The following is a 12118-nucleotide window of genomic DNA, read 5'->3' on the forward strand; positions in this document are numbered from 1 at the left end:
GGCTTTCAGGCAGTTTACAAAAACAACTTTTGTTTAACGAATTAAGAATATACATAACCAGATAAAGTTCTCATAAGGTGATTAATAGAACCATTAAAATGATTAGATTAACCCGAATAAGTAATCAGTATCATTAAAGTTTAATGTTATTACTATATAGGTATGCATTTATTAAGGTATTTAAAAGTAGTTATGCCTATTTTGAAGTAATTATATTAACGATCATAAACAAATGCCATTAACTTAAGATGATCACTACATAAAATTTCTCTAGAATGTTGAAATAAAAGCAAGATCATCTTCATGCCTATTACAATGGCGTGCCAAACAATAAGAATTCTTCTATTCGGATTACAAAAACCTTAACATTGTACTCTTTTGACATTAGAATTTATTACACTAAGACATTCTCTTTTCGCGTAAACCGGTGACCTGTATTCTCTTGGGAATCGACTAAAATCTTCTTTTTCTTAAATTTATTTCACTTTAAAAAATTTAAGTAATTCGGTTTGAAGTTGGATTATGTTTTAATTTGCTACTATTTATTTTGGCAGGGGGGCATGATCGAGGTGGCTTAAACAGAGGATACTTTGGTCCATGGAAAACTTGCAAACTTCTACTTTACAATAGGGAAAATTGTGAGGAGGGAGCTTCTAGGTTTAGGCCGACAGGTAAGCATTTTTTTAAACCAAAAATCTAATACCTCCTGTTGTTTTTTTGCCTCTTTATGTAAATGATGTTCATAATGTGTTCTTCTGATATCCTTAACTTTTTTTTTCTGGATTTTACCACCTTTTTCTACTCTTAAGACCCTTTGAAAATGCCTATACGCCTTTATATACTTATACATACATAGATATTATATAGTCAATATTTCACGACGAGCATATGATTCAATTTTAGCTATGCGATTATAAGATCAAAAATAATTTCCCCTGAGGAAAATTTCAATATGGAAATGAAGCCTTCCATCTTTACTCGTCGCATCTTAGGGAAAGTTAAGAGAAAAGTTGAAATAAAAGTACGCCAGGGACGAAACATGAGAGAAATCGATCTTTTAACTGTGGTTTACTCGTTGACCCAGTGTGGGTGTCGATTTCCATATTGAAAATAAAAATACCGGAAATAAAACCTCATTTATTTTAATCTTTAAATGTTAAAGAAATTTAATGTTCTAATGATGAACTAAACTAATAGTCTTAATATTTCTACAATCAATTTTCTTTATCAGTTTCACAGTAGTTTTAGCGTGAATAAAAGGCTTGAATCTTATATGGTCCATTTCCATAATACTCTCTTACTATAGCTTTATCATATTGTTCTACACATAAACATGGAAAATTGTCGCATTTATAGCCTCAACAATCTGGATAATAAAATTTTCTTGCTGGACACGAACGTCATCTGGACTCACAATGCATGAAAACTTTATCTGGATAAAGCGACGGACGCAACAATGCGAACTGAACAGACCGCTCATTACTTATATTTTATGGAAGAAAAGTCCAGTGGGAAACACTGGAACGCACTTTTTTTCTCGTGTATAGAGGACAAACTGACTCAATGTGATTTATGTTAGAGCGAGTTTGGATTTTAGATTCAAAGATTAATTAATGTGAATTATTTGAAAAATTATTTGCCCAAGTGAGGAAATTTTATTTGAATACTAAATACTATAAGGCATATTTCATGAATGCCTTAAAGATCGGATGATAATAAAAGAAACACTCCGGAAATGCTCCTTTAAATATATCCAGATTATCCTCTATTGCCATTAATAGGATACTTTCAATTTTTGTGGAATTTATGTAGATTTTAATAGTGAAATCAATTTTTAAGTTTAGTTTAGTTTTGAGGTTGTAATAAGACCTACTGATGTTGAAACTGTATTTGAAGCTGTCCAACTTTTATCCAATATTTAAATCTGGAAATAAGAATAATGTGCCTACATACCGCCCTATAAACATTTTATCGTCTATTCCTAAGCTTTTTGAGCAAAGTATCGATCCTGTTCTGAAGAAGGGTTTTCAATAGATTTTTGGTAGATTAACACGGATTTATCAATGGTCGTTCATTCCATACCACCCTTTTTATATTTACTCACTATTTATAGTTTAATTCATGAAGACCATGAGGTAGAAAAGCTTAACATTCGATTTTAATTCATCAACTGTCAAAGCTTTGCATCACTAGCGTCTTGTTATCTAGTTTTAAATCATATTAAAGCAATCGTAAGCAGCAAATTAAAACGCGTCAATTAAGATATACAGGGGGACGTTTAATTTTATATTTAATAAACTTTTGCCAATCAACTCCTCACCTCCGGCTAAAAAATATAAGTTTATAGACCTTTAAACAGTAAGGGTGTAGAAAGGTGTTTAAAAAATAAACAATTTAATTAGTTTACATAATTTATTTTGTTAAGTGCTCAAAATGTACGCCGTTATTCTCGAGGCAATATTAAAGTCTGTTTTGAAATTACTTACGAATATTGGCAAGTGTTTGTTCGATAATATCTCTACATTCGCGAGTAATTCAATCCTTTAAATCATTAATATTTTCAGGTGGGCTTTTATAAACATTGCTTTTTAAATACCCCCAAAGGAAAAAAATCTAGTAGTTTAAGTCTGGCGACCGTGCGGGCCATTCAATTGCACCACGCCTGCTATTCCACATCCCGTAAGGAAACTGTTCCTTAAGCCACTCTTGAACTGTCAACGCGTAGTACGAAGAAGCTCCATCTATTTGGAAATACATATTATTTTTGTTTAGTATCCCAACCCCATTTTCATCCACTTGGTTTTCCAAAGATTGGACGATTCAAGGATATATTGTATTTTCGGGGAGGTCTTAATAAATTTGTCCACTTAAATTTTATTCCAAAAAAAAGGATCACTGAGTATGATCATCTCAAGAAAGGTGTGGATTTTCAATATCCTAGTATTTACAGTTATTCCGGTTTAACTTATTATTTATTACCGTACATTTGTACTGATAAATCGCTTTAAGTTGCATCAATTAAATTCCAAAAGTAAGATGGAAAATTGTTTGCCATTTAAAATAATGTGACACTATGAGGCAACTATTTGACCTACCAAAGTTTAAGTCAATAAAATGTCTTTTATTGCCACACATTTTGCTTATTTATTCGCTTATACGTCAACCGATTTTGTTTTTTTTTTTTTGATTTGGTTAGACAGGAGATTATATTTCCTTTAAAAAGATGTATCACACTTAGGGTTGTCATTGGGAATTCAAAAGTTTGTGGTCAATAAAATATCCATTATTCGCAGAGATTTTTGGTCACTATTCGCTGGTACGTCAACTGATTTAATCTTTTTTTGGTACTGTTGAATGATGGGGGTTCCTATTTGACATATCAAAGTGAGGTTAACTGGAGCTGAGGTGATTGATTTTTGTCAAATATAAAATTACCCATTGACGTGTTTGCGATTTAAATAGTTTATTTTAATAATTATTATTTAAATTAATAAAAAATTTTTAATAAAATGAAAATAAATATAAAATAAAATTCAAAATTAAAAAAAAAACTAAATCATATAGTAATTGATTCATATATCAATGTAATTTTTAACAAAAACATTTTTAAAATATACGTTAAAAATATCTAATTTATAAAAATTGTATTAAAATAACATCGTCAGACATTTTCAATTACAGTAATTAACGTAAGTCCCAGGGTATTTTCCTTGCAAAATGTAGATCCTTAAATATATAATCTCAATATTCATAGAATATCCCCAATTACGCTTTGACTTATTTAAATTAAAGCTAATTTTATTATAAATTAATAATAAAACCAATAAAACGTCCAAGTAAAAATAATTAAAAATAAAGTAAAAATCTAAAATTTAAAAAAAACTGTATTTTAATATATTTTTATCATATAGTAGTTATTCACGCAACATAATTATAAAAAGCATTTTGCATACATAAATTCATTCGTGGGATATTAAACAGATAGCTATTAAGCTATGGCTTTTTTTATATATTTATTATGATATTCTTAGTTATATAAAAATATATAAAAGTAACATTTTTAACACAGTCATATATGTTCATCTCCAATAAAGTAATATACCAGGAATATTATAGCATAACACTTGTGAAATCCTAAGGTATATCTAGGATATTTCAAGAAAAACTTGCAGCCTGCAATATCTAACATCAATGTTCCTAAAATATTCTTAAATATCCATCAACATAAATATGTTGGAAACTTGAAATCAAGTTTCTTATTAATTATTGCTAATATGAATATTAAGTCCAAATAAAAAAACAACTCTGCAATAATCAATATATACACCAGAAATATTACAGGGCTTAATAACTGCTAGGCCCTAGGGTCTTCTTGTGGTTTTTCAAAAAAAACCTTTATCCTAGAATGTCTAACCTCAATATTCCCAGAACATCCCCAATGACTCATTTATATAATTAAACTGAAACTATTTTTTATTGATTTAGTTTTTCTTTAAATTCCCTTTATTATTGAGCATATTAAAGCACTATAATCCTATATATATTTTTTTTTTCTAGTTGCTGTATTCGTAGCTGGCCTAGTAGCTGTAATATCAGTCATAGTTCTAGGGATATTTTGTATTTTAAGTGTCATTCAGCTAGCCATGATAAGCTCCAAAGAAAAGGTGGTGTGTAAATACGGATTTATGATGCTTACGAAGGTCGTAATGGCTTTTGTGTCAGGTATGTATAATTTATTTTTGTCATTGGTTTGTTTTAAATTAATTCTTACATATGTCAACGAGGTGACAAAATCGAATTTCAAAAGGCTAAGAAGCAAATAAATACAAAACAGATAATTGTATAAGGGGCTGACAGCCTTCACCGAAAGCAATTTGGGTCTCTTAATTGTTTTACTAATGAGTTTTGTGTCAGAAGCATCACACCCCCTCAGTCAAAGACACTTTTGTGGCTTGAGGTTTTACTTTATTGTTACCCTGTTAAACATTAATGGCGGAGTAAATAATTGAGCAACATTTATATACGGAGGGATTCCACTATATGGCAAAAAACACTCTATACGTACGGTGGTTCTTTGGGAACTGCATATGTAGGCAAACCCTACCGAGTGTTAATTAATTGAGTGCCGACAATAAAAAGTAAATCCTGTGTGATTTTAAGAAGGAAAGTTGATTTTAAACCCTTAGTTTTTTATGTTAAAATTTAAAAAAAAAAGTTTTTATCATAATTTTAGATTTACTTCCATCAAACTCACTATTTTCTGTAAAAGAATAAAACCAACAACTTTTTTCTTAGTTCATTGAGATTGTTTTTGATATTTTGTTGAAATATAGTTGAAACATTTTTTTGGCACAACAACTAAGTTATCTACTTTAACCATTGACGTTTACGTAGGCATGATATTGAATATTTCTCTCTTAAAGCCAATGAAATAAAATAATTAGTAAGTTAATGAAAAAGCGTCATAATTTTTAACGTTTCTTTCCACATAGACAGTAAATGTTACAGTATTAAATAATTACTATTAGAGTAAGTGATAATAATAACTTACTCAAGTAAGTCATAAACTGATAAAGATTTAGCTGATATGCATTTTACGGATAGAAAGAAAATTTTACAAAATTAAGAAGAATCCCGTAACTAGCACAAGGCAAATCGTGACAATATTTAATGTTTTACATCTACTTGTTTGGAAAATTCTTATTGAAAATTTGTTATACCCATATCACATTCAAAGAATCGGGACAATATTACCTCGAAATTTTCTGTTAGTGATTTCTTCAAAAACAGATGAAATCAAATCGAAATCAAAATCTTATATTTCATAGGCACATTGTTTTAAGTGATAAAGCTAATTTTCTTTAATAGACATTTCCAAAATATTCACTTATGGGCGAATGAAAACTCTCAGGTTATTGTTGAATTAAATCATTAAAAAAAGTTCTCGTTAAACGGCACTATTAATTTGTTAACCTCATTTTTCTTGGCAGAAAAACTTGATATTATAATATTACATGGCGCTAATGCACGATGGTGCCCCTTCACATTTTAGCTTACGAGTGCGTGAATTTTTAAATCACACCTATCGAAATGGGTGAATAGGTTACGGAGAAATGTCCTGGCCGCCCATATCTTCCAACCTTAATATAGGGTGTCCATTTATAAACTGACAGTTTAACTGCTTATAAGTCGAGAACGAAAAATGACAACAATGTGCGGTTTTCACAGAACTTCATCAATATTTTTAAAGTTTTTTTTGACAGTGTTGCCGAGTTTCAAAATTTACCTGAAATAGGAGGAAAAAAATTGATTTGATGATTTTTAAAAGCCGATTTCTCAAAAATTTTAAATTCAACACCCTGTACTTTTTAATTTCACATAAAAGCCTAATAAATCCCCTTTCCGAAAATTTATAAATTGTCTTAAATTCATTATTTGCATCTGAAAAGCTTAGTGTATGCAGTGCCAACTGCAACTGCAAAGCCAGTTTCAACCTAAAATTAGTTATCAAATCATATTATACCGATATTGTCAAAAACATGTCCTCAACTTAATTTTGCATAGCTGCTTACTCTAGCTCCTTTTATGTGGCATTCTTTTGTATAAATGCAAGAAGAAATGCCCGCCTTTACATTATTGTAGCATCTTGGTGCCAAAAGTAGTGTTTTATTAGAAAATATTGTCTTTTACATATATGATGTAAAAGACAATATCTTTTAAATATATGAAAGACTATACTTCTTTAATATATTTTTAAAACACTTCCAATTTGTGACTTGCTGAATTCTCTTTTTTTTTTCAGTAAGATGCATGAGATATTGATAAGTATAGACTGAGGACGAAAGGGAAATACATTTTTCGACAGCTATATTTTCGCTAAACTTTTTAGTAACGCCCATGTCTAGGATGCCTGGTAGTTTAAGATGATAGTGGGCAGGTTCTTCTGGTGCTATACTGTTGCTCTTTTTCCAACCCCAGGTTTCACTTTTTGCATTTCAGTCCGCTGCAGCTAGGGTAAAATGTCAGTTTTAAATGGAATTTTGAGCATTTTATTGTCTTTATTTTGATTGGTCGATTTATATATGGAACAAAGCAGAATTTTTACAAATGAAGAATTGCTACGAACATGTACAGGGTCTTTCCTCATATATTGATCCCCTCTCGACAGGAGTGAATTTTAAATGTTTGAATCCGATGTCAACATTTTTCTTTTAGAAACGTCAAATTTTGACAGATGGTTAGCTTTTTCTTATGAAACACCCTGCATAGTTAAAAAGAAAGAAATTTTCTTATTTTAAATATATGTGCTTTCCCTACTTTTAATTAAACTGGTTTAGAACTATCGAACTCCAAACTTTGAGCCCTGTTGCAATTGCTCATGGCGTGTCCCTTACTCTTGACATCGATGGCACTGGCCAATCTGACGTACGTTTTCAATTGTGTGGGTCCTTAAACGCTCGAAACGATCTCTGATATTCAGATTTTCGATCTTAAGAATTTCCTTTTGATCTTTGGGGGCAAGGAACCTGATGAGGTCCGTAGGTCAGTTGCGACCTGAATCGGCTATGAACCAGCCTATGTTTTCGGGCGAGAAGCCCATTAGTCTCATGGAATTCCACTTCCTTGTGAGATTTTTGTGGTCTTGAGGACTTTTAGGGAAAAGCGCTAAGCCCAATCTATCTTTTTGAGTTTTGAGTATGATGTATTTGTTATCTGAGATCAATTTATATTTTGAGGCCTAGTTTGAGGTATCCCTTATTACCACTTTGGCAACTTTTAAAATATTGGGCTCACCGCTCTTCCCGCCACGGATAGGTTCTTTAAGGGCTTGAATAAAGGGTTTCTCTTAGGATTTTTTCCGAATTTCTTTCTCGAGTTACCTTTTTCGTCCTTCATTGGACCTTGGCTTGTCACCGACTCCCAGGTCGGGGTTAGGGGGGTCTTAATAAGTTTGATCTGTTATGTTGTTTAAAGAGTTTGATCTGCTTTTGAATCTACTGTGTTCCCTTTTAGATGAAAAATCTGTCTGGTAGCCGCCCAAAGAATCTATTCTTGACGTGTTCTTTCCTGGCTGTGGTTTGGCCCTCTACCAGCAATGTGGGGCGAATCAACGTTTCAACAACGCTTAGCCGTTTATTTTGATAAAGGTTGTATTCATGAATGAAATGCACACTATTTTTTAATGATGAGGAAGGATTTGTTGTTGACTGCAACTCAACTGCTGTGACCACTAACTGCTAACTGATTACTAAATACTAACGATATTGGCAACACCGCGAATATATCAGATTTCTCCATAATTCCTTAATTATCGCGGTAACGCGATAGTATACCGCACGACATCTCTGGAGATGCGACGAAGGTTAGCGAATCTTTCGAAACCATGGTCTGCCGAGTATAGAGGAAGCCCATACCGCCGGGCGGCCAGTTCAAGTCAGAACACTGGCGCGATATTTAAATGGAATATACATAGTAGTAAACAAATACAGTGTTAATAAATATTTCTAGTAGTTATAAGTGATCGTGTTTAATAGTGTAAGTGCGTAAATAAATAAGTTGACTATTTTTGTGCATCGAGTGTTATAATTCACATCTTTTCGATTATGCAAAGAGCAGAATTGATCTAGAGAATTATTTATTTTAGTTATTTAGAATATTAATAATATTATATAAGAGAAGTATCAATCGATGGGGAAGAGTAGTTGATTGCGTACATATGGGTGGAGGACACTTTCAACAACTACTATAAATAGTGAAGAAATAGTTTATACTTACAGTGGAGTCGTGCATAAAGGTAGATTGAAAAACACGCAGTCTCCCTCCACTGGTTTATTTTACACATAGTTTCAAATTCCCAGCATGTTTTGGACATAGCGGTGTCCATCAGCAGGAGAATATTAGGGCTTCTTAACCTAGATGTCCCTTAGGTCTGAGTTTAGTATTTTCCCTATTATATTATTGAGTCTAATAATTGACATCTCAATTCATCTTTCTCAACAATAGAATATAAAAATAAATAAATAAATTATTTTTATTGGCATAAACTGAAGCCCTGGTGTATTTGACTTGTGCTAATTTTAAACATTTGGTGTGGCTTATATTAATTCTAAGGTACCTGCGGCAAATAAAGCCCGGCGGTCAATAAGGCCCACTGACCATATCTTCAATATTCAAAACTATAACCCAAATCTGACAATGTCGAATTACTCCCCTTCTTACATATACCACATATTACTATAACCACAGATTTAACTAGCTAACGCAAGCGTTGCGTTAGCTAGTTAAATCTGTGCTATAACGAACTCATAGGAAGCAGCACGCGGGAACAGTGTTAAATTGTCTACGGAGTTGATCTGTCGCAATTGTCCGTTTTATAATTCTCATGTGCCACATTTTCGTACATTTTTTTGACTTAACGAACTTTTTGGTTCTACTGTTTGGGTTTCTTACATTCTCTGTTTTACAAAGCATCTTTTGATGTAAAAATCTAGTCAAAAAGGTAAATAAGTTTTTAATTATTTAGATTTTAAATAAAAATTGCCAATTTGGATATTAAGGCCCACCGAATTAATGGTGGAAAAAGAACAAAACGTGATCAACAAACAAAAAGAACAAACGTGAAAAAGAACAAAAATGGGAGAAAGAACAAAACGTGCAATATGGACATCAGAGCAACTTAAGTCTGCCATAAATGCCATACAAACTCAAACCATGTCGTTGGAAACTCTATAAAAAAGATGGGTAGATCTAGCATTTTAACAGCAAATCAGGAAAATCCATTTTCGGAAAGAATCATTCGTTTGTGTGAAATTTGCATGCCTTTAACTCCCCTGTTAGCGAGACAATCGGCTTTTAAATTCTGTGTCGACAATAACATTAAACACCCGTTTCGCACGTCTAAAGGTGTAGCTGGAAAAGATTGGCTTTACGGGTTCTTGAAGCGCACCCACATCTTGCTAGACAGAAAGCTCAACTTATGAATCCTGGGAGAGCACAAAAGCTTAATCAATTCACAGTAAATGATTATTTTGCCAAGCTCTCTGATATTTACAAAGAAATGAATATTCAACAGAATCCCCAAAATCTCTTTAATATGGATGAAAAGGGTTGCAGGTTGACCATCCACCACCAGCAACAAATTATTGGGAAAAGAGGTGCCAAGCGCACCCATCTCGTGGCACCTGAACATGCCGAGAACGTGACCATTGCAGGATGCTGCAATGCTTTGGGAAATTCCATACCTTCTATGATCATATTGAAAGGCAAAAGATTGAAGCCTGAATGGCAAGATGGTCTGCCACCGGGTTCCCTTGTGAAAATGGCGGAGAAGGATAGTAAGACGACAGAACTTTTTATTGCATTTCTACAACATCTATCTCGCTACAAGAACAACGGACCGCGGCTGTACTTATCTTTGACGGAGCTTCTAGCCACCTAGATATTTCTTTTTATTAAGTGGGACTTAGACTGTTGTGTTTGCCGTCGAATACCACCCACGAGGTCCAACCGTTGGACAAGGCTGTTTATCGCTCGTTCGAGTATCATTGGGATCAGAAGCTTCTTCGATATTGGGATACGCATCCAGACCGACGTCTTAATAAAAGCCGCTTTGGTTATATTTTCTCCAAAGTCTGGAGCAAATGTATGACTCCCGAAAATAAAGTCAATGGACTTAGAGCCACTAATATGTTTCCACTGGATCCAAGTGTCATACCTGAATCAGCGTTTACCCCATCGTTAATAACTCAACGTCCTCCAGAAAATATTGAACAGCCTCAGCAGGAAATTAACATAATTCCGGAACCAACAAATGTTACCGTTGTAAGCAGTATCAATAATCTGCCACGTGACTATGACTCAGATGACTCTGAAGATCACATCCCTTTAACTACGCTAAAGGAGATTATGAGAAATTCCAAAATAAACAAAAACCCACAAGCTACTACTAAAACTACCTTTACTCAAAACATTAATAATGACCATCTTAATAAATCTTTTAAAGAATTACTACCAACCCCTGAACTTTTTTGAACTTTTCGAAAGAAAAACTAACATAGCAAGGAAGAAATCACTTAACTACAGGGCACAAGCAGGGACTAAAGATCTTTTTGCATCAGTTACCAAACCCACCACGAAGCTATCCAAAATATCTGCTTCTAAGGAGCCGATACCGTCATCTTCAAAAGGTATTGGAAGAAGGACTTTATAAGTACATCCTTCAATTACGGACTTTTGGTTTTGTTTTGTTTGCCAGACACAAGATAAAATCGACATGAGACAGTGCATAGCGTGCGGGACTTGGTGTCACGAGACGTGTGTTGGCTTCTCACAAGATGATGATGACTTTATCTGCCCAAACTGCTCTTAGATTTTAGTGGTCAAATTTGTTTCTTGGTTAGAAATGTATTTTTTACGTTTATATTTTTATTATTTGATGGGCCTTTATGACCGACATCATTAATTTAATGGGGCCTTATTTACCGAACAGTCGGATATTAAGGCCCACTTTCATATTTTTTTACAAAGCTTGTCAAAGGCCTAATCAATAAACTTTTAAATTAATGTCTTATTTTGTTAAAAAGACTTCATATTTTCAATATTTGGAGTGTCCTGTTTTTGTTTAAATTTTTGATAACACAATAAAGCATTTTTTCCTTAGCTGGGCCTTATTTGCCGCAGGTACCTTAAAATCTTTTATGTGTTTTTTTGTTTCTTTGTTTATCACTAATTCTTCTTAATATCCCTTTGATGATGTACAGCGCTGTGTACGAAACATGTGGCAATTTTAAAGGGAGACTATATGTTTTTTAATTTACCTTAACTACTGTAAATATTTTGGGTTTTTTATTTTCTTAATTTTTCCTTGTCATTTTGCTTAAAATTTAAGTTTTTGAATCAATGATCTTATACCTACTAAATAAATTACGATTCTTAAATTAAATAAAAGAGATCAGAGGTAAAAGTAATAAAATAATTTTTGTCTCGAAAAAATGTTTCCATTCATAGTGAGTATCTATTAAATGTTAACATAATACTAAGAATCGTTGGTGTTCACGCAAAAGTCACTAAGTCCATTTTTAGCATTTTTGACTTAATGACACCAAACATTCTCAAAAAA

The 12118-nt window shown here is 32.8% G+C and overlaps 1 protein-coding gene across 3 annotated transcripts in view; it reads left to right on the plus strand.

Annotated features, from left to right (window-relative positions):
- Positions 1-12118, plus strand: part of LOC126737297 (uncharacterized) — a 76860-nt gene that overhangs the window by 37766 nt on the left and 26976 nt on the right. For all 3 annotated transcript variants that reach the window (XM_050442138.1, XM_050442136.1, XM_050442139.1), the window contains exons 3-4: positions 555-671; positions 4558-4722. In XM_050442138.1, the coding sequence (XP_050298095.1) occupies positions 555-671; positions 4558-4722 (282 nt within the window). The remainder of the gene's footprint in view (positions 1-554; positions 672-4557; positions 4723-12118) is intronic.

The sequence above is a fragment of the Anthonomus grandis genome, chromosome 6, assembly GCF_022605725.1.
Source record: "Anthonomus grandis grandis chromosome 6, icAntGran1.3, whole genome shotgun sequence".
NCBI lineage: Eukaryota > Metazoa > Arthropoda > Insecta > Coleoptera > Curculionidae > Anthonomus > Anthonomus grandis.